Here is a 23220-nt window from a genome sequence, read left to right as displayed (position 1 = left end):
ACAAAATGGAGAATAATATAATATAGTTTACCTTTAGGCAAAGATCCTACAATCTCAAGGTAAAAAGCTCTCAAAATGACTTACATTCAAACCAAAACCGCCCCAAGGAAAGAATACAAAGCAAGCCACACTAAACCTAGTTGAAACAACACTTAAGAAGTTGAAACAATAGCTCACGTGATCCTACCCCGTGACCTAAGTAGCAGGATATAGGGGTGTACGTGGGTTGGGTTGGGCGGTTTACAACATTTTTACAACCCAACCCAACCCATTCAAAAGTGTAACCCAACCCATTCAAAAGTGTAACCCAACCCAACCCTTGCGGGTTGAGGCGGGTTGGGTTGGGTTGGCGGGTTAGTAGTTACATAATTATCATATGTCTTATCTAAAAAGATTACAATAGGTTTATAGGACGTTTCAACAAGTGTTTTAGAATGATCTTTACATAAAATGTCGTATTAGTTATTTTATAGAAATGTGTTGAGAAATGTCCAGTAAACTCATCTATTTATAGGACACCTATGTTCATATGACACTTTTTCAAGTCATGTTGTATAAAATGACTAGTACGACACTTTATTTTAAAAGCATCATAGAATTTTTTAAGACGTCCAAAATCATCCTATAAACATATTGTAACTCTTTTAGATAATATATTTTTCTAATATAACTTTTTAAAAGCATCATAGATTGATGGATTCGTCCATCAAATATCTATCAATACCATTCATATTCTCCAACATATCAATTTGTTGTTGCTGCAAAAAAAAAATCAATAATTTTTCTTATTAATTAGATTATGTGTCATCATTGATCGTGAATCTCTTTTGGTAACCTATATGTTTAGCTAAAGTGAAACAAAATATAATATCAGTAAAAATTATATAAAATTTATACATTAATAATACATATACATAATAAACATATATATATATATATATAATTTTATAAAAATGATGTATTAGTGGCGGATTGGCGGGATTGAGCCAATTTCAACCCTCCTAATTGGCGGTTTGGCGGGTTGGGTTAAATTGGGTTGTTAGCGGGTTGGGTTGGGTGGGTTTCACGGGTTGACGGTTTTTTGTACACCCCTAGCAGGATAGGTCAACTGCATCGACCGCATTATTCGTATCGCCCAAGCTAGAGGTGCACAGAAAAACTGTCACTCGCTAACAACCCAATTAAACCTAACATGTCAAATCACCAATTAGAAGGGTTGAAATTGGATTAGGCCTAGCTCAACCCACTCAACCCGTTGCTAATATATAATTTTAAATTATATATATATATATATATATATATATATATATATATATATATAATAAGAACAAAAAATACTAGTGGTTGGCATTTATGTAAAATAATTATAAATTTTTGTAACGAATCTCATAGGAGAAAATTATTAGAATCATTTTTGCAACAACAACAAATGGATGTGCAGTAAATTATGCATGATGTTGATAGATATTTTGTTACGAATCTGTCAATCCAAAGATTCCCTCATTTGATGTAGTACTTTGGTGGAAGGATAATGCTAATACGTATAATATTTTGTCTATGATAGCTACAAATGTCCTTGTAATACCTATATTTAGCATAGCATCTTAATCCGCTTTTAGTACTAGCGGCTGTATTTTGGACTCGTTTAGAAGCTCTTTGAGTCCAAAAATGGTGGAGGTCCTTGTATGCACCCAAAGTTGGTTGAAAGAGAATAATGAGGGGATTCAAACAAGTGAATATTTGGATCTTATAACTTTCTTGAAGAAGGTAAATAAACTTTGTAAATTAATTTGATAAACTTATCCTAGTATGGAAACATGTTCAACATGTCAGCCAAAATAAGTTGTAGACATTATTTTATTAGTGTCATATTTCCTTTATTGTTCCTTTGGCATACAAAAGGATAAGATAGGATAACAAGTGTCTACTTCAACCACAAAGGATGAAATGAAGAGTGCAAACTTGTATGGATCAGTAAATCAGATGAAGACATGCGTTAAAGTTGAATAGTAACATTTAACACAATGTGGTCCGCTTCTTATGGGTGGCGTGTGTATCAAATTTCAACATTATAGTAATGGTCAAGTATTATGTTGCATTAGACATATAGGTTGTCTAAGTCTAGATGTTATTTCAGTTAAAGATGTAGTAAATTATTCTGATGCACACTATTTTTCCATGTAATGTATGATGAATTCAGGTTTATAAGTTAAGTAAGTTGTCGTATAATCTACGTAACGTAAATTAGGGGGTTGCAATACATTGGACCATAACTCTTGATCTATTCCAAACATGATAATAAATATGTAACTTATCTCTTAGTTAACCTAAACTGTTTGTAACAAGTTTAATTGTGTATTTCTACCGTCGTTTGCAACTAACCCTTATACCTATAAAAAACCATTATACCCATAAAAATGCAAAAACAACATTAACATAGGACAAAATCAATAAAGTTTGCAGCAAAATTACATACATGATGGTTAAAATCAATAATGTTTGCAGCAAAATTACATACATGATGGTTAAAATTATTGACCGAGATATCTATTAATGGGGTTTTCATATTTTAACTAAAAGATTGGATTGGTTCGTTTCGTTTGCAACCAAAGTACAATTACAAACTCAAACATTATAAATTTAATCGAGTAAAATGATTAAAAAAATAGGTTGAAGAGGACATGTCTTAAATAAACATAAAAATGTTAAAAAAACAAAAACATAAAATATATTTTTTGGTGGAACTCGTTTGCACAAAATTGAAATAGCTGGTTATTGTTATTGAATTATAGATGCGTTTGTTTCGAACCTTATACAGACTTTTTGTTAAAATAAGTATATAATCTTAAATAATTTTTTTATTAAATATATAATTATTTGGTTGAGTAATTCAAAAAATCATAAGTTTGATTAAACCTATGATTCCCTACCAATCATTTGATTACATACAACAATTGTGTACCAACCATTAAATGATTGGTCCAAACTTATTCAACCAAATTTCATTATCAAATTAAAATGGTAAACCCATTAAAAAAACTAGAAGTGTTACTTGCCCAATGCAACGAAATATATTTTGATTTTTATGTTTTTTTTGTCTCGATTGATGTTATAATACAATTTTATATGATTTTGAGAAAACAAGAATGTTTTTATTTTTGAATAACATATAAATATGAAGATATATTATAAAAAATTGAAAAGAGAATATTGATATTGGTATCAAAATGGTTATTTAATTTTTTTCCTTTTTTGTGTATTTTTTAATTCATTTTTTTGGTTAATAATATATTTTTTGTAAAGATAATAATTAAGTATTTTATTAAAACTCAATAATTATCCTAATTATATTTTAATTTTTTATATTTAAATGAGATGTTTATCAGCTATATGAATTCAAACATAAAGCTTTAATAAGTTGTACTTACATACAACTTACTTGTAATCTTTAATTTTAAATAATATATGTCAATAAACATTACTTTACGCATAAAAAATGGCTTTTAAGAGTTTTTGTCAAATGTTTTATAATATAGTATAGATAGAGACCTTCATGCTTAACGACAAAATCAAGATAAATACGATATAATTTGTTACTAGTTTTTATTTTTATGACGTTTAAACATCGTCGTATATGTAAAATAAAAACTACAAACATAATAATTACTAATGAACAACATACTGGTCATTTTGCAACTAATTATGAACATGGTATGCTTGATAAAAAAACAAATATGTATCTTATCAGATAATTCAAAATTATTTTCTTAAAATATGAATTCTAACACGTTAAGTTTTTATTCCTTTTGTAAATTTAGCAAATAAAATGATAATTAATTAAATAATTTTTGGTAAATATTTGTCTCTGATGATTGAAAATGAAATATGATATAAACATGTTTCTTATATCATTAAGCCAGAGGTATTTACGAAATTTTTATCTTTAGGATAGAAATTTGATTTGCATACATCTTAGTTCTTTCAGATTTTGCTTGCAGACGTGATATAATGGGTTTGTTCGATTTCTATTTATTCAGTCATATAATAACGTTTATATAAAATGTCTTATTTTCAGTGTTTTAGAAGGCTCCCTGCGACAACCGTTGTGGTATGCCGTAGTTCAAACTTGTGTCTGACGTCACGATAAACATGTAGCACGTCATGGTCCAATACGCGGTTTTTGTAACACTATATTTGATTATTTTTCTCACCTTTTTAGTATTAACATTTAATAGTCTTAAATATACAACCTAATTTAAATTGTTTAATATTATTGACTTATTGAATAATAGTAGAAAACATATGTGTATATATCTATACACCTAACAAATAAGTAACTTTAGGGACACGTATTATGTTTCTGTGCGACGGTTATTGATTTTTCCCGCCTAAACATGTATCTAGACACAATTTTTACTTACGGTTCAAATAGGTCTATTTAAGTGACATTGTCCCTCTACACATCTTTTTTTTTCCTATTTTCGTGGTTTAACTGAATTTAACTCTGAAGTGGCCTCCAGACTTACAACATAACTCTGGGAAAATTTAGAGTTGTAAGTCTGAATTTAAGTCTGAATTTAACTCTGAAGTGACCTCCAGACTTACAACATAACTCTAGGAAAATTCAGAGTTGTAAGTCTAAATTTAACTCTAGAGTGGCCTCCAGACATATAACATAACTCTGGGAAAATTCAAAGTTGTAAGTCTGAATTTAACTCTGTAGTAGTCTCCATACTTACAACATAACTCTGAGAAATTCAGAATTGTAATTCTTAATTTAACTATGGAGTGGTCATCAAAATCGGGTTTAAAATTTCAAATTCGGATTTTAAAAGCATTTTTGCACAAAGCAATTTACCCGGAAAAAAGTTATAAGAAGTCAGAATTCTTGTAACTCAGAGTTATGCTCGTAGATACTTTCTAGCATTAGAAGACAACTCTGAATTTCTCTTATTCAAAATTAAGTCCAGAGTTATTTTCCAGCCTAACAATAGAACTCTGAATTCTTGTGTTTCAGAGTTAATGTCTAGAGTTTTTCTCATTTAAAATACCCCGTGTAATACACGAGATCGAACCTAGTATTATTATATATATGATACTCATATTTGCAGCAAAAGTCACGGTTTGGGAAAATCCATGCCCCATAGTCGTTGCTCCTAAAATAAACGCTTTGAAAAAAATCCATGCTCTTAAACTTAAGGCTTGACTGCGCCGTCACACTCGCTACGTCTCGCATTATTTTAAAACTTGGGTTACTTTCTTGTTCAACTTTGGTTTAAGCTAAGGTTTTAATTCATCAAAAAGACAGGGACTAAAAAGCTATAATTGTATAGTTAAAGGGGTTTATGCGATAATTTCAGATAGTGGGTGTCAATTATCATAAAACCAGTTAACACTGTGTAATCATCATCTTTCTCTTTCGAGTCTTGAAAACCCCAAAAAATAAGAAGAAAAACCATTGATTCTTATGCGTTCATCAAATTGATTCCTTAAAAGTTTCAGAAAACTTTGGGGTTTCGATTTCGATTCTGTAGAAACTAAGAACAACCTAGAAATGCATCCTTATGCAAATTAATTGCAGTTTATCGGAGCCTCAGGCTCACCCAACCCTTCAAATTTGGGGGGTTTTTTCGTGATTATTCTTTATGAATTTGATTGATCTCTGTGTATCTATACGTATATATCGAGATCAACGAAAGATATGAGTCCAACGAGGGTTTTGCGAACTGGGTTGATTCTATTGGTGATTTTTGTTAGGCTAACCTGCGCCGATGAGCTTCCTAGGGTTTCTAATTATGTCTGCCCTACGAAGTTGATTAAAGCTTCAATCTTTGGATTTCAAGAGTCGGTTTGTCCGCTGGGTGGAATTGATCATTCTCTTGGTGTTATTGAGGTATTTGAACACACTCGAATCATTATGAATCATAGTTGTTCTTCAATTTATGTTTCTGTTTTTATGATCAAATGGGTGTTTGTTTCGTACACCAATTAGAGGTTTCAATCTCTTGATAAAGTCAATCTTGACTGCTTTCTAAGAAGTCGTCAAATTTTATGTTCATATAAATCAGGGGTGTTATCGAATTTAATAATAGTCTTTGATTTGTTCAGCAATTTGCATAAATTCATGGTCGATTGTTATGATTCACATGTGAATATAATAGCACACATATAGAAGAAGGTTGTCTTGTTTTTAAGCATAAATTCAGACCAAAAATGGAAGAAACAAGAAAAGGATCCTTTCTAATTGTCCTAACTATGGCTCCCAACTAGATCCCCTGACCCCTAAGGGATCGTTTGTTAGCAGCTTAATGAGCTTATTGGGACTAACAGCTTATTCGGTTAGCTATACATGACTTTTTGGTAGAGGCTTAATGATATAGAACGTGGTTTATTCAGTAAGCTTTTAGGAGGGAGCTTTATGTAGAAAGCCAAGTTTTTCTTCTAACTGCCCTTCCAATTAAAAAACACGCTCCTTCTCTCACTCTTCTAAATAAAAACCTTTCTAATCTATACAGATAGTTTAATCCATAGAGACAACTTTATCCATACAGCACTTAATGGAAAATCAACCAAACCGCCCCTAAGTTGTAGTCTGGTTTACAATCTGATTTGGCGGTTGTTTACTCAGTAAGAAGGGATGTTGATTAGTGATTACCACCTGCAAGTATGCTGATCGAGTCAAAGACCTTCCAGCCTAGTGGTAAAGGCTTGGGCATGGCATAGTCATGAACCCGAGTTCGAGCCCTGGGAGGGGAGTGTTGGCGACATTTAAGTGAGGCCATGTTTAGCCTCCAAAATTGCCGGGGATTAGTCGGGCTTTGGCCCGGACACTTTTACAAAAAAAAAAAAAAAAAAGTATGCTGATCGAGATGTTGACCCAATAAGGAAGGGGTTGACTTCTGACTTGATCAGTGGTTCGGTCAACACTTATTGTGGCTCATTTGGTCAGCGCTTACCCAGACGGCACTCTTACTTGGTTAGTTCTTACCCGATTTGTGTTGTAAAACGGCCCCTTAGGCTGCATTCCAACAAACACGATTCAAGAAAGATTGGTTCGGTTTTGAAACCATTTGGTGGCTCATTTGGTCGGTAGATGATATTGTGGGCTTTGGGTATTCTTTTATTTTCAAGGTGGGTTAGCAACATCTTCGTGTTTCTTGCTGATAATCTTTACAAAATTGTGATAATGTTGATCTTGATTCATAAGATTCGTGTTGCCATTGGGAGGGTTATTTAGATGTTTACCTAATAGTCAATCATTTTCCTTAAACTATACATAGAGTAAGATATTGTGTCTATTTCGGGTGGATATTCTAATACTAGTACTCACAGTTCGTGATGATTGTAGTTCAATGGGATATTGGATGCTATTCATTTACTTCTAGAGCATCTTCGACAGATATGCTATAATTTTCCTAAAATAGAGTATCAAAAGTTAAAATCTCTAAAAAAATTTTACATCCAACTCCAATTATATCTTTATTTCTCCTAAGCACCAAACAAAACCAAACGAATCCGGTATATCCCACATAGAGGTAGGATCTGGGAGGGTAGGATGTACGCAGACGTGACCTTTGCCCGACGGATAAAGAGGTTGTTTCCTATATCTTTATTCCAAACAAATGCCGTTTTGGATGATAAACTAATGGTATTTGCATGTTTTTATTTGAAGGGAGACGAAGCATCGTTGCAGAAGGCTTTAAGTATGGTCGATACCAACACTAATGATTACATAGTTGTGCTATTTTATGCATCGTGGTGTCCATTCTCTACGATCTTTAGACCAAGTTTATCTGTGATGTCTTTGTTGTATCCTTCCATCCCTCATTTTGCAATCGAGGAATTCGTCGTAAAGTCAAGGTTTGGACACTTCATGCTTGCATTTATGTTTCCTCAAAGATATATTTCTATTTTGTTGTCGGATTTATATGATTTGAGAAGTAACCTTAGAATTTTTGTGTAGCATACTCTCGAAATATGGAGTTAACGGGTTTCCTACTCTCTTTGTTCTAAACTCGACGATGCGTGCACGATATCATGGCTCCCGTAGTTTGAGTTCTCTTGTGGCGTTCTACACGGATGTTACAGGTATGGGAGCGTCCTTATGGAATATCAAACAATGGATCTTTGTTACGACCATACTTCTTCCGTCCAACGAAAGTTACTCCCTATGTCCCAAAATAAATGTCCATGATAAAAAAAAAAAAAAAAAAAGGCACACAACTATAGAAATATGTAAATATTGCCCGTTACCCATGGAAGATGTATACAATGGAATATGCACAGGTTTTATTGTTGTGTGGTTATTACACTTTTTAATTACTCCCTCCATTCCATAACAATTTTTCTACAATAAAAAAAGGCAAAGATTTTAGAAATGTGTAATTATTACATTTTTTATTTACTTCTTTGTTCTCGTAATAGATGTTTACAATAAAAAAAGGCCAACGGTTTTGTAGATATATAATTATTAGTTTTTTTTTTTAATTATTCCTTCTCATAATAAATGTTTTATAAACTAGTAATTGCATTTTAATTAGTTAAATGACAATTTTACTTTTAATAGTGGATTGAATAATTAATTTCTCTATTTCATGATTAAGGGTAGAATTGGAAAGTGGACGCTTATTTTTTTTGGGACAAATTAAAATAGAAACGTGGACACTTATATTATTTGGAACGGAGGGAGTAACCAAACGAAGATTTTACCTTTAATAACATAGTTAGCAATGAATTTCTCTATCTCATATTTAAGGGTAGAAGTGGAAAGTAGACACTTAATTTTGAAAATGAATACTTATTTTCGGACAAATTAAAATAGAAATGTTACACTTATTTTGGAAAGGAAAGGAGGGAATCATTGTGATATCTTATGAAAATTGCAGTATTTCCATTGTGGGAAAGATTTCAAGTTAAAGTTAAAAGTTACCAATTTGTCTATTATCATCGTTGCAATCAGGCATCGAGGCTGAATCGGTCGACACGACCTCACTAGACAAAATGGACACTTGGGTGCACGAGAAAGGCGACAACAACAACAAGAAGCCAGAAACATGCCCATTTACATGGGCAAGATCGCCGGAAAGTATGCTCCGGCAAGAAACATATCTAGCATTGGCCACTTTATTCGTGGTTCTCCGGTCACTTTACCTAAGTTATCCATTTATCGTCACATCTGCTCATTATGCTCGAACAACACGGTTTCGAGTTAGGAGCTTGTGGGAACACCCTTTTGGGTATTTGAATCGAGCCATACAGTTATTTAGTTCGCTTACTGGTTGCATGGACGTCGGTTTCTTTGGTGGCAGTAAGCAGTAAGATCGATTTGATGTTCTTTTTTGTTGATACGAAAGTTTTGTTCTAATTTAATTGGTGTTTAATGTAATATAGATTACAAATTGTATGTTAATTGAAGAAAATGAGAGATCCGTATTCGAACCAAAAATGTGTATAATTTCATTATAATTAAATAATATTTGTATTTAGGGATAGGGTGGTCGGAGGTTTAAATAAAAACATCAAAAATAAGCATTTGAGATTTATAAATTCTCGATTTAGGTGGAGGTTCAAACGAGAACGTCTCTGTCTTACAAAAATACGAGAATGTTCTTTATCACATGTGATAATACATGCAAGGGGATACGGCAGTGTGCGGACGATGTGTCTTGTGATCTAGGTAGCGCCAAAGGTTCGATTTAGCATCATATTTGATGGATTACAGTATCACATCAAAAATACCTTTTATCATATGGGATAATATACGTGAGGGAGCCCAGTGGTGTATGGATTACTTGGCCCGCAACGTAGGTCGCGCCAAAGGCCGTCCGTGTCTCTGACTTAGTATAGTATGTATATCATATGTGATGGAATATAGTATCACATGTGAATGACTACAGTTAAAAGATGTTATCGCATTCTCATAAAAATAATTCTTTAAGGGTGGGACCGGGATCAGGACCGACGGCTCATAACCGGTTATAAACTAGCCTGACAGGTCTTCATCTATTCGATCAGGACCGGTTATAGTTGATTATGAGAAATCTTGGGACCGTCTGGGACCGATTTTTGGCCATCACTACTTGCATGTAAGATGGTGATAGACACTTAATAACCGTTAATGACAGGATTCAAGGATGAAAATTGTAACAAAATGAAACCTACCAAATTGAAAATGTAATTTCAAATTTTGAAGGACGAAAATCAGAGTTTTAGTAAAAGATATGGGGGATTTTTTGTAATTTAGGGGCTGTTTGTTTGGCTCTTAATGGTTCCATTAAGAGCCAACCTCTTAATCGCTAAGAGGTCAAGGCTGTTTGGGAAAAAAAAAATACTCTGAATGGTTACATTTTACCTCTTAACCATTTTGCATCCAGGGGCTCTCTAAACCATTCAGACTCTTCTTTTTCCATATTTGCCCTCTCCCCCAACATCTCCCCCWCCCTCTCGTCGCCTCCTCCCCCCACCTTACGAATACGATCGCCCTCTCCCCCAACCAGAGTGTCGTTCGTCGCCACCAACCAGAGTGTCGTTCAAAGACCCTCCCGTCGTTCAAAGACCCTCCCCCACCGTCGCCACCGTCGTTCAAAGACCCTCCCCCACCGTCGCCACCGTCGTTCAAAGACCCTCCCCCACCCTCTCGTCGCCGGACTCGCACAGCCCCTTCTATACAGCACGCCCTTCACATCGCCTCCCACCCCCACGATCGTTGGTCTTCGTCTTCCCCCTCCCCGATCATCGCTCTTCCGGTTGCCATCTCCGGTCGCTCTTCCGGTCGCCGTCTCCGGTCTTCCAGCAGCTCGTATTTCCTCGCTTCCTACCGTATTTCCTCGTATTTCCGTCGCCGTCTCCCCTTCAGTCATAAGGTTCCTTTTTCTTTCTTTCTTCTTCTTCATGTGTGGTGAATGATTGTCTTTGATGTAGGCTTCATCTTATTTGCAACTAATTGATGTTCAGACTTTTGGTTGATCATTATTGATGATATAATTAGGGTTTATAGCTTAGTGATATATGTGCATTGATGATTGCTTATTAGGCAGAGGGACCAGAAGGAGATCTAGATGAAGTTACACACAGGGTTTATCATGCTCTTCCCTCTCCTGTTCAACTTGCTGGTTGCTATTTTCAGGGGTATTGGGCTATGTGGTTCCATGGTCCCTTGATTCTTGTTTTGATCTTTACCTATTTGATCTGCAAGGAATATGAGTGTTTGATACGTTTGTATTTGATTAATATGAAAACTTGTTTTGAACAAGTAATGTTATGTTTGTTTGGATTAATATGAAATATGTAGTTACATTTACAAAGTAATTGTTTTATTCAGATATCTGCCAAACAGTTATATTTCATTCAGTACTAAATCATACAGAGGGTTAAAATGGTAATTTGTTATCATTCAGAGAACATTTACCAAACAACCATATTTCATTCAGCACTTAACCATTCTGACCCTCTTAACCATTCTGACCACTTAACCATTCTGCACAAAACCATTCAGCAACTGCCAAACAGCCCCTTACTCTCTATTCAATAATCATTAAATATGAATGTTACAATAAATGGAGCAACAGAATTTTATGATGTTTCTAGATTTTAATTTAATAATATTTTTCTTGGAAAAGGATTTGTCATACTTTTTATCGAATGCTGTTTGATAATTGTTGAATGGTTTGGTGTAAAATGATTAAGTGGTTATAATGATTGAAAAACTTTCATGATATAATGCAAAATGAAATATAATTATTTGGTAATTGTGTACAATGAAATTAGGGTTCTTAATGGTTAAGGGAGATCCATGATACAAAATCATTCAGAGAGTTTTAAAATCATTAAGAGACATACTTTTTTTTGCCAAACAAGATTCACCTCTTAACAATTCAGAGGTTGCCTCTTAATGAAACTATTGAGAAGTAAACAAACAACCTCCAAATATATTTTGGTTCAGATCACTCGAACGTATTCGATGCATCCTTTTGTGTAGTATTTATGATCTTGTTGTTTGATTTTTTTTAACAATTTCTTAAAATATAAAATTTAAAATCTGAAAAAATATTTTTTTTAATCAAATCAAATCTAATTTAATTTTATTACAATTCATTCATATTTAAGTTGTTTTGACAAATCAACATTCGTTTCTAAAATATTCAGCAAAATTTAATATTGAATACTTTATTTGATTATATTATACGAGCTATGTTACATAACGTACTAACACTTTCACAACTACCCTGGTCCGGTCCATCACCTCCCTTGCAAATTGCAACCCCACGGCCACAACCATTACATCTCCACCTCCATCAACTATTGTGTTGTCATGACTTTATTTTTTGATTAAAATGTATAGATTGAATTTTAAGGTAGATTTCATTTGATATGCAGACTAAATGGTATATAATTAATGAAATTTAAATCCAAATCCCTGCAAACCGAACACGAGGCTGATAAGATTTGAAAATTGAATTTCATTGCAATCTCATGTTTGAAATTTTATGAAATCCAAGGACATTAGATTTTGAAATCAAGAGGTAGTTGGCATTTCATAATTTTTTTACTTTACAACAATGTTTTAAAATATATAAAAAATACTTTTTTATAATTGAAAATTCTACATATTTAAAATTCCAATTCCCTAAAAAAAGGTTATATAAAACTAAAATACTACAAAATAGATGAATCAGAGAAGTAGAAGGACCGAGAAATAAAAAATAATAATAACAGCATAAAATATAAGTGGACCATATGCTGACCGTCGTCCTCTTAATTTCTACAGTCACCACCCTGCCTGCCTTAATTTCGTCACTTCTCCAACTGAAGACAAAAGAGGGTTTTTGCAGACACCATGGATACGGAGAAGGAGCGAGATCGCCATGTTTACTTTGCTAGAATTGCAGAGCAAGCCGAGAGATACGATGGTATTATTCATATTTACTTCCTTCCTTCCTAAAATTCCTTCGCTGCTCATTTGTTTCATATAATTTTCAAGGTTTTCAGTTTTGTTCATAATTGGCCAATGGATTTCTTACTTTTAAGTTTCGAGATGCTTGTTAGGTGTTACAAATTGCAAATCTATGTGTTCGTTTGAAGTTTAATTCCGGCTGTTTTTTTGTTGTTGTGGTTTTTCGTTATCCTCTTGTACTTGCATTTTCATGAAGATTCCTTGGGGGTTTTCTTCTCCAGACTCAAAATTTTCAGGTATCTGTGTGTATATGCGTCTCTGTTGTTTTCAAAATTCACACGGACTGAAACTGTTGTTTACTTCCATGATTCTATAGTATAATTATAACGATCACTTAATTTCGAACAGATTCCACCGAGTGAGAGTTAATCGCCTTCTGAATTCGGTTCGATTTGAGTTTGGCTCTCAATTTGTCTATATTTCCCTTCTTATTTGAAACCTTTGTGGAGATCAGAAGATTGCTGATTACTTACAATTACATTGGTGTTTTGTGTGAATTTGGTCTTCTCATCTCTTCAATTCAGATGTTAATATATCTAATTTCATCCTAGATGGAAGTTGATTGCACAATTCATTTATAAAGTTGGCTTACTATGAGAACTGAAAAATGATTGACGTGTATTTTGAAACTAAAACAAGTGGCTGTAATAGCTGGCACAAGGCAATGTCCTAGAAGTGGAGTTTTTCAAGGACTTTCCATGGTCATACTTCATGCTCGTGCTATGCTCTTCTTTAGATATTTGCGGCCTCAGTCTGTTTGTAACACTTTATGAAATTGGGGTGCTATTGTTACTCCCAGAATTACTATATGCACCTACTCCCTGCATTCCGAAAAAAGAGGTCCAGTTTGATTTCCAGAATCAAACCTGTTTGTTTTGAAGTAATTCATCTGGACTTTATTAGTCAAATATCCGAAATGTCATAAAAAACATGAAGTGTATGATATTATTAAGTTGTAGTTTTTTCAAACTGAAGTTAAATTTTGGTCAGGCAAATTAGGATCATATTATGTAATAATAGTAGGGGCAACCGAGTAATTTTAGCTTCAAAGTTTACCACAAAGACGCATGTTGCAACTAATATAGAACATTCATTGTAGTTAATTTTTATGGGTGAAAAGGATATTCGCTACAAATTGATATGGTAGTCAGTCATATGTAAGGGGAGGGGGATAAAGTAGTGGCAAACATTAGAAGCACTCTGCAACCATAAAACATGACTAAAGTTTTCAAGGTAAGTTTATAGGACGTCAATGAGTGTGAATATTGAGCCACTAAAAAGAACATCTACAAAATGGAGGTGTAGCAAAAGTGTGAATGTTGAGGTGGATGTACAAACACATGAGGATGGTTATCTATAATCTGACTCATCTTTGGTGTGGATCTTTTGAAGCTTTTGTGGGAAGAGGAGACATGGATAGGGAGGAGGGGATTAGGAGAGACAGGCCATAGGAGGACGCTAGGATCAGCATGGGGGCAACAAAGAGATTTCAAGGAGCATAGTGTATATAAGCAATTGACTTTATATAGAGAGCACAAAAGCATGCTATTCATGTTTCATCGCTTTTTCTAATTTTTAATAGGTTTTATTTGTAGCCCACTCAACTGGTTTGGGATGGAACGCTTGTTTTTTTGTTGTTGTTGTTGTGATAGTGCTTGTTATAACTGGTAATGTAATTTTGACAAGCTTAGTGGAAAGAATGTCTTTTGGGGTAAAGGTCAGGTCTGCATAAATCTCAACCTCCAGAGACCTACTCTTGGGTGGGATTTACTTGGTCAGTTTGGCTTTGGTTTTGGTTTTAGTGGGGAGAATGCATATCAATGTGAAGTTGTAAAACTAGCCATTAGTCAAGTCTTGTGCCTTTTTCTTTCAAATGGAAGGAGTATGTAGTATGAGACCTAATTAGATGGTAAAAACATGTTTCTTGTGAAAGTAATGAAACTGTAGATGCTTGGGTTAGGTGTGAACTATGGTTGAAGCAACTTCATTCCAGTCTTTGGTGAACTGACTCACATTAACTGCATTATTGCATGTCTATGCTTTAAGGTCATTTCTTTTGCTGTATTATAGTAAAAATTACTTGTATATATCTATGCCGAACAATGCACTGAAAACAGGATGCCCTTTAAAATCTATGTTGCCTCTTTGAAGTTCTTAGAGTTAGACATTCTGCTAATGTTTTCTTATTTATGCTCTTGTTTATGACTCAGAGATGGTCGAAGCAATGAAATCTATTGCAAAGATGGATGTGGATCTGACTCTGGAAGAGAGAAACTTGTTGTCTGTTGGATATAAAAATGTGATTGGAGCAAGAAGAGCATCGTGGAGGATATTGTCATCTATTGAACAAAAGGAAGAGGGCAAGGGTCATGAGCAAAATGCGAAAAAGATAAAGGATTATAGAAAGAGGGTGGAAGATGAGCTTACGATAATATGCAATGACATACTTTCTACAATCGATTCCCACTTGCTCCCATCATCAAAATCTGGAGAATCTGCTGTCTTCTATCATAAGATGTGAGTCTTTAGATTATAGAGAACCAATTTAACTACCACAAAATGCACTCAATTCATATATCTCATGAGAATTGCAATAACACATGTTTAAAAGCCTCTGCTTATCCAACCAACTTGTTATCAAATGAAGTCTTGGATGAAAAAGGTTGCTCCAAACTTGATTATGTATATGCAAAAAAATCAACAACGTTCCATTCGAATATGCTTGCGAAATAGTATTGTTGCAATTTCATGGGATTTGAGAAAGTATCATTATGGTGTCTGAATATGTTATTTTTTTTATTGTATTATTGCTAGCAGGATTCTCCCTTGTGATTTTTAGTCCATTTAGTTTCTATATTAATTTTGCATGGAGACTAACACTCTGATTCATTGACCTCTTCATATCTAAACAGGAAGGGGGATTACTTCCGTTACTTAGCTGAATTTAAATCAGGGAATGATCGTAAGGAGGTTACAGATCAGTCGCATAAAGCTTACGAGGTTATTTTAATTTTAGATATTTTCTTTTTTCCATTTTCCATATATGATTAGTGATCCACTAGTCATACTTCTTCATTTTTTATGTTAATAATCAGAAGTAGAGAGTTAGTTGGATCATTATATTACGTTGCAGGCTGCAACTGCTATTGCTACATCTGATCTGCCACCTACGCATCCAATCAGGCTTGGTTTGGCTTTGAACTTCTCGGTCTTTTACTACGAGATATTGTACTCCCCTGAAAGGTTTAATCATCGTGTCATTCTTGAGTTTCTTGCCTTTGTCAATGTTGACATCAATTCCTCAACTCCCTCTGTTCCAACAATTAATAGATAAATAAATAATGCTTTGACTTTTTGGTCAAATGGACAACTTTCCAACTCAGTTGTTAAAGTGGATTCTATTTTCAAGAAAATTTTGTTTACGACTAGAAGTTTATAAGACATAATAAAATTAAGTTAATGTATTGAAATTTGCATCCAAATCCATATTGAGTTTCACTTTGAAGAGTAGTTCATTTGACCGCAAAAGTCAAAGTGCCTTTAGTACTGATTTTTCCAATCTGAATCACAATCGATATTTCATTTGATTTAGTGGGTTATTTCTAACTTGTTCAGGGCGTGCCATATGGCTAAACAGGCATTTGATGAGGCTATCACCGAACTTGATACACTGGATGAAGAATCGTACAAGGACAGCACTCTAATTATGCAGTTGATTAAGGATAATCTTACTCTTTGGACCTCGGATATTTCAGAAGAGGGAGGTAACCTCCACCCCAGAAAAATAACACAAAAAAGTAACTAATCAAAGTGGTGGTGATCTAAGTCTAACCACCTAAGGCCCTGTTAGGAATCTGAAAGAATTGGAATGCTGGCCAATACCGTTGAGCAAATCCCATTCAGCAGTTTGGTTTGCACATTGAAGGGAATCGAATTTCATAGATTCCACCAGCCGTTCATGGATTTCATCATTCCATTGCATATGTGATGGGATTCAATTCCATTCCTACCCATTCAATTCATTTCCATAGATTCCATTGTTCACCGATTGAACATGGAATGGAATTGAATTCCATTCCTTCATGATGTAATTTGTTTTACAATCTTTTTCAAGAAATGAAAATAGGACTGCACTGTTTAATGACTTCAAGGCAATCAGTTGCAGTAACTGTATGGGCAACTCATTACATAGAGCTTGTATTTCTTGAAAATATCAGTGAACGAAAATCTACATCAGATTGGAATAGACGTTGTTTAAAGATGAACAGAGAAGGGTCTGAAAGAGAGCAATTTAGAAATATTAGTCAACAAGTACTGCTTAAAAATCTAAATTTACAGCCCTGTATATATAGTGAAACTAACAGAGGCCTAATTTAACTTGTATTATGTTCAATACTAGATCAGTGAGTAAAATCTATCCTGGATCTAGTTTTTGCAATCCGTGTTTGACTAAATCTTCATTAGTTCCTAATTTTGGTTCTTGGATATAGAAAATTTACTCATGATTAATATTTTTGATGGATTTAGTATATACAAATTTGCTTTTGCAATTGTTAGTCTGAGATGGTTAGCATCCTCGAGAGTTTCACTGTGAAGAATTACCCATTCAGTAGTAGTTCATTAAGCTATTAACACAATTATTGCTTTATTATATTAAGATAGCACTCTTGTAATCAGACCCAAGCATTTGACTGAAGTGGTGAAGTTGTTATTTATTTGTAATTTATTTTTAACAGCGGCAGGTGAACACTCCAAGGCGGGAGAACCTCAAGGCAGGCCAGATAGCAAATAAAGCAATCACAATTCACAGCGGTAGGCACTGCCGTATCTGCGTTTTCCCTTCTTTGATATATGTAGCCCTGGAATTTACACTTTGCACCCTCTACTTTATACCTACTATTCCGTCTGGTTTTTGGTTTAAGGGTCAGCAAGCTCCGAATCCCGTTCGTATCATAACTACAACAATCATCTTTGTTTTTTAAAAATCGTACGGGTTCAGATTTGGAAATTGGGCATTGCTAAATTAACCTAAATGAACCCCTTTTGGGTTAATTTTGTGGTCAAATATCATGCATTGGAAATGTAAAAATAGAAAGTTGATTGTGTGGTGCGAAAATGGGACGGGGTTCATTTAGATTTTAGAATAACCCCACATACAATACACCATAGCAGCATAATTTGAAAAATGAAAATCAAGGTTCCCTTTCCATTTTTCTTAGTTGTACACGGAAAACTAACCGGCAGATGAACGTTGCAGAGCTAGCTTAAAGTAGATGATTAAGAGACTACAATAGCTGCTCCTGAGAATGGTGGAATTGCTTAGCAAGAAGAGTCTTTATGGTTTTGCATAAAGATAAGTAACCGTTGGCTTGTTTCTTTTCATCCATGTTATAAATGTCAAAGAGTCTCAGAGATTATTCTAGAGTTAGCCTTCTCTTCTTTCTTTCTTTCATGAATACATCTATGTTTTCTGGTGTCATGATTCTTGTTGAATCCTTGGTATATACATATACATTGTGTGTTTGTTTAAGTTTCACTAGTTTTGCTTTTACATCCTTTTTAATAAATGCACATAGGCATAGGGATCATCAAATAGAAACAACCCTTTAGCAAAATGCAAGAAAGAGGGACCAAATTTTTGGTAATTTGGTAACAAAATAACACAAAAAAATTGTTGGATTACAAGAACTATGTGGAGTCATCAATAGTTAAGAAAACTTTTGAGGAAATAGGCATGAACATGATGATTTTAGTGTGGGATCAGGTAGCAAGAGTGAGTGAGCCATTATTGTGGTGGTTGGTTGTGGCGGTGGCGGTTGGTGGTGGAGGAAGAGGAAGTAGAAAGGATTTGAGATGTTTATAGAATTCTTTAGGTTTTTCTACAATGTAAGCATGGCCTGTATTCTTGATGACCACCATGACAGCATTATCACCCAAATGCCTTTTAAGTCTGTAACCCAATTCCAAAGGAAAAACTTGATCCTTATCACCCCAGATTATCATTGTTGGCTGCAACCAATTTCAATTTTATATTTGAATGAATAGTTCAGAAGTAGAAAGAGAATACAGGGAAGGAAGGAAGGAAGTTGAGGAGGTACCTGGGGTATTTTGGGAATTTCGGAAAGTTTTCGGTCTTTGGCTAGAGCATGAATGAGTTCCTTTTTCTCCTTTACATGTTCACTGCACATCTCCTGCAACCCACACCTTCTACTCATGTTAGTTATTACCAATTCTTTTCACAGGTGCCCTTGAATCATAAACTTTCTTCACTAGTGATTAAGTTTTTTTCACAGGTATTATGATCACACTAGTGATTAAGTTAATCATAATAAGAAAGTAGACACTTAATTTGGGACCGAGGAAGTTCATGCTATAGTTTCGTAAAATATATGGCCCATATCAAAGAGGTAGAAAAATACAATTAGAAGTTTTGATTGGTGATAATAAATGTCTAAAATAGGTGCACGTTCAGTTGCGAAGCGGGGGACCTATGAGCTTGAGTCATGTGTCCAGGATATTCACGAGAGAGATTCATTATGAATGTTCATCGACAATATTGCGACATTCATCATAATTGTTGTAAAAAGTTTGTCCATTATTCATGATGAATGTCGTGCTCTCGTTTGTTCACAATTGAAAACATGTTTGCAATTGAACTTTTCTTAGTCTAAAATATCACTCTTAACATTTGTGTATTATGATCAATTACCAAGATTGTAGGTAAATAGATAAATTTCTTTAATAATCTTTTTTAAATGTAAGTATTTTTTTGGTATATTTGTTTTATTTTATAGAAGTAAGTGTGTTTTTTGTTCAAAAATGTTTAGAGACTTAATCGTTCAAAATATGAAAGTTCATTGGCATTTTTTTCAGATTTTTTCTATTATTTTATCATATTAATCTGTTTTATATGTTATAAAGATGTATGTAATAGATTTTAGAAAGTATAGAGTTATTTAACAGGTTTTGGAAGGTCAAATAATTTATTTGTTTCAAAATTTTATTTAAAAACTTAATCATTTCAAACGTCTCTCCATTGATTTTTTTTTTTACTTTTTCTTTATTTTAATCCATAAAAAAACTAATTTATTTTATTACAATAACATATAAACTCAAAGTAAAAGGAAAAAAGCAAAAAGAAAAGATACGATGCACCTTCCTTCATAAATGTAGTAGCATCTAGAAACTGCTCCACATTTTCTCTCATTCTTTCTTTTTCTTTTACAAATCGTTTTTGGTTATTTATTTATCCCATGAGATTTTTTTTAATTTAATATCTTAAAAAATTAAGTCTTTTTTGGGTTGTTTACGTAAATATCCAGATAAAGTATTTATAATATCAGTTCCAGTCGATAAAATTTATTAATTTTGTTTTATAAAATTTATTAATTTTGTTTTATAAAATTAATTTTATTTAAAAAAATCAATTGAAAATTCAGTTTTAACAAATGAATTTCAAGTAAAAATGAGGGTGGAAATAGCCAAATCTTACGTCGATAAAATCCACAAGTATGCAATTTGGAGTCTTCACCGGCGGCTTGACGAACGTAAGACTCATCAATTCCTTCATCTTTTCCGGCGTCTGCGGCAAAAGTATATCGGCGGCGTCCTCCAAATTCTTCACGGGAAACAACCCTTCCGCCAAATCCTTCTCCTCCAAACACACCCCGGCGCAACATATGACCACCCTCTCCACCGCCTCCTTAAACTGCGCCGCCATGCTATACGCCACAAACCCACCATAACTCAGCCCCACCACCGTCATTCTCTTCACTGAGTTCGTCTCCATGACTCGGTACACACACTGAGCCTGGAACGAGTCAGACCGGTCCTCACGAGTCGTATACGAGTCACCGAAAAACACCAGGTCCGGCACGTAGACATTGAAATGACGGACGAATCGAGGGATAATATCCGGCCCCCACTGCCACATGGCGTTGGCTCCGAACCCATGGAGCAAGAGCAAATTGGGTCGGATTTCTTTACGGGTTTTGGGTACCCAACAATGGATAACGGTGCCGTCACCGAGGTCCGTCACCGTTGATCGGAGACCGGAGCTTGAGAAAGATGATCGGAGACACCAGTTTCTAGACGCCGTGAAACTAAAGCACTTAGTCATGGCCGATGGGAATACACACAGTGTGGTGTGGGTGTGTGTGTGTATGTGTATGGAGGAGAGAAAGATGGAATAACCAAAGAGAAAAGTGGGTCATAAATAATGTGTTTTGGTAGGAGTTGACATTGATTGGTCTCTTTAATGGATCGTGTTTTGCATGCTTTATATTAATTTAAATATAAAAATTGGTTTATCAGTGTAATTATTTGACTCATTAAATTTATAACCTTCAACTTCACAATCATAATGGTTTACATGTTTGAATGGGATAAATACTGATTGGTTTGTTAAAACGTAAGATAGAATGTCAGTGGACATGAAATTACTAAATTTGTCAACCTTGACGTCTGAAATAGTATGACGTAATATTTTCATATTGGTTATTAGCCTATGTTACTTGAACATAGAATGACGGATCCAGTAAGTCTGGTATTATATTACAAGACACGATGGATTTTGTCTCAAGATTTCTTGTAACAACAATTTAAACACTCAGAAGGTTACGTATTGGTTGCAATAGAGATATATATATATATATATATATATATATATATATATCTCGTCTAAAGTATGATGTTAAATCTAAATCTGACTTGACCTATTATTGACACCTGGTATATATGTTGAACCCGACCTAAAATCAACTCGTCTAATTTATGATGTTCAACCATTTAAACATGCATATGTTTAATTGCTAGTATCTAGTAAAAGATTCAAAGTGAATAAACCTCTTTATAACCATTATGATCATTTAAATATTTTTTATTCGCTAAATTTGAATTTTTTATTCACATAAGTTAAAATCAAACTTTATTTTTTTTACATATATTTACAAAATATTGATTTGATAAACACCTCTAATAATATTGTGTGGTGGATCAATTTATGTATCAAATAAGATATGATTGTATTTATGATTGGATCATATAAATTGTGTTTACGATTTGATCATATAAATTCGAATAAAATTTTGATATTTTATAATCATAGGATATGATAAACTTATTTCGAATTTAAGCTTCATTAACAATAACTATTTATACACAACAACTATTTATTCATCTTCATCTCTTACACTCTCTCAAATTCTATCTCTATCTTATACATCTCTAAATTTATTTTCTTTCTATTTGGTTTTTCTTCTATTTTACTATTGATAATCTTCATAGTTTTATGTGGAGTATTTTTTATTCTTAAGTTTATGTCAGATTCCTTAATATTTCCGTCATTATTACTCATTTTATTTAGTTTTACAACTTTATTAATAAACAAATCTCTCTCTCAATATATATATATATGTGTGTGTGTATATTAAAATTTCACTAACTATATTTTATTTAACTTTTTCGAATTATTTGAATATGATTTGTTGATGATTCTATTAACAATTAATATATATTTATATAGACAATCCTAATATCATTAATCAAAACACTCATACTACCGCGCAACGCGCGGTTCCCATACTAGTATATATTAAAGAAGAAACCAAAGGTAATGAGGTGGCACCTTCTAATGCTTAGAGCCCCTCCTATTTTTTTTCTCATTTTTTTGATTTTTTTAAATGTTGAATATGTTAAAAGCTTTTTTTTCCCTTGGATGAAAAATGTATAGCTCATAATTAATCCGGGTTATTTTTGTAATTTTGTATACCCAAATTTAACCTCCAACTCTTGATTTGCTCTTCCATTTACTTTCTTTTATTTCTTAATAAAATTTGTTTTTTAAAGTTTCAATAATAAACAAAATGAAATCATATAAAATCCTTTGGTAAGGGATGAAGAAGGTGAGAGTTGAAGAAGAATTCAAAGATTTTAAAAGGTATGTAGAAATTATATTCATTAAAAAATGTTATTTGTTATTACATGTTTCTTTTTCAATATTGTGGATGTGTTGTTATCATAGGATATGATTGTGTTTATGATTGGATCATATAAATTGTGTTTACGATTTGATCATATAAATTCGAATAAAATTYTGATATTTTATAATCACAAGATATGATAAACTTTTTTCGAATTTAAGCTTCATTAACAATAACTATTTATACACAACAACTATTTATTCACCTTCATCTCTCACACCTTCTCAAATTTTATCTCTATCTTATACTGTTGGTCCCAAAGGGTCTACAAGAATACTAAACAGTTTG

General features: G+C 33.5%; 3 protein-coding genes across 3 annotated transcripts; 2 read left to right on the top strand and 1 right to left on the bottom strand.

Moving 5' to 3' along the window:
• Positions 1-5425: 5425 nt before the first annotated feature.
• Positions 5426-9438, top strand: LOC112502832 (5'-adenylylsulfate reductase-like 4). Its single transcript, XM_025106833.1, has 4 exons — positions 5426-5893; positions 7673-7860; positions 7964-8088; positions 8960-9438. The coding sequence occupies exons 1-4, from the start codon at positions 5702-5704 to the stop codon at positions 9316-9318; spliced, it is 864 nt and encodes a 287-aa protein (XP_024962601.1). The 5' UTR covers positions 5426-5701; the 3' UTR covers positions 9319-9438.
• Positions 9439-12755: 3317 nt separating this feature from the next.
• On the top strand, positions 12756-18482 carry LOC112502833 (14-3-3 protein 7-like). Its single transcript, XM_025106834.1, has 7 exons — positions 12756-12908; positions 15163-15469; positions 15865-15952; positions 16086-16195; positions 16568-16716; positions 17689-17764; positions 18210-18482. The coding sequence occupies exons 1-6, from the start codon at positions 12836-12838 to the stop codon at positions 17742-17744; spliced, it is 783 nt and encodes a 260-aa protein (XP_024962602.1). The 5' UTR covers positions 12756-12835; the 3' UTR covers positions 17745-17764; positions 18210-18482.
• A 91-nt stretch (positions 18483-18573) lies between these two features.
• LOC112502831 (monoacylglycerol lipase ABHD6-like) lies at positions 18574-21195 on the bottom strand. The gene is made up of 3 exons (XM_025106832.1): positions 20445-21195; positions 19051-19143; positions 18574-18961 (listed from the first exon to the last, which is right to left on the bottom strand). Exons 1-3 carry the CDS (start codon positions 21069-21071, stop codon positions 18713-18715), a joined length of 969 nt encoding a protein of 322 aa, XP_024962600.1. The 5' UTR covers positions 21072-21195; the 3' UTR covers positions 18574-18712.
• Between the last annotated feature and the right edge of the window lie 2025 nt (positions 21196-23220).

This window comes from Cynara cardunculus, unplaced genomic scaffold, assembly GCF_001531365.2.
Source record: "Cynara cardunculus var. scolymus isolate 2C unplaced genomic scaffold, CcrdV1 Un_Scaffold_2015, whole genome shotgun sequence".
In the NCBI taxonomy this organism is placed as follows: domain Eukaryota; kingdom Viridiplantae; phylum Streptophyta; class Magnoliopsida; order Asterales; family Asteraceae; genus Cynara; species Cynara cardunculus.
Note: the sequence above shows the minus strand (reverse complement) of the source record. Positions and strands in the feature narration are given on the sequence as shown.

Coding starts and splice junctions, on each gene's coding strand:
- LOC112502832 (XM_025106833.1), top strand. CDS start 5,702: ATGAGTCCAACGAGGGTTTTGCGAACTGGGTTGATTCTATTGGTGATT. Junction 5,894..7,672: donor ATTCTCTTGGTGTTATTGAG/GTATTTGAACAC, acceptor TTTTATTTGAAG/GGAGACGAAGCATCGTTGCA. Junction 8,089..8,959: donor GTTCTACACGGATGTTACAG/GTATGGGAGCGT, acceptor CGTTGCAATCAG/GCATCGAGGCTGAATCGGTC.
- LOC112502833 (XM_025106834.1), top strand. CDS start 12,836: ATGGATACGGAGAAGGAGCGAGATCGCCATGTTTACTTTGCTAGAATT. Junction 15,470..15,864: donor GCTGTCTTCTATCATAAGAT/GTGAGTCTTTAG, acceptor ATATCTAAACAG/GAAGGGGGATTACTTCCGTT. Junction 15,953..16,085: donor AGTCGCATAAAGCTTACGAG/GTTATTTTAATT, acceptor ATTACGTTGCAG/GCTGCAACTGCTATTGCTAC.
- LOC112502831 (XM_025106832.1), bottom strand. CDS start 21,071: ATGACTAAGTGCTTTAGTTTCACGGCGTCTAGAAACTGGTGTCTCCGA. Junction 19,144..20,444: donor TACTTGTGGATTTTATCGAC/GTAAGATTTGGC, acceptor TGTGGGTTGCAG/GAGATGTGCAGTGAACATGT. Junction 18,962..19,050: donor AAATTCCCAAAATACCCCAG/GTACCTCCTCAA, acceptor AATTGGTTGCAG/CCAACAATGATAATCTGGGG.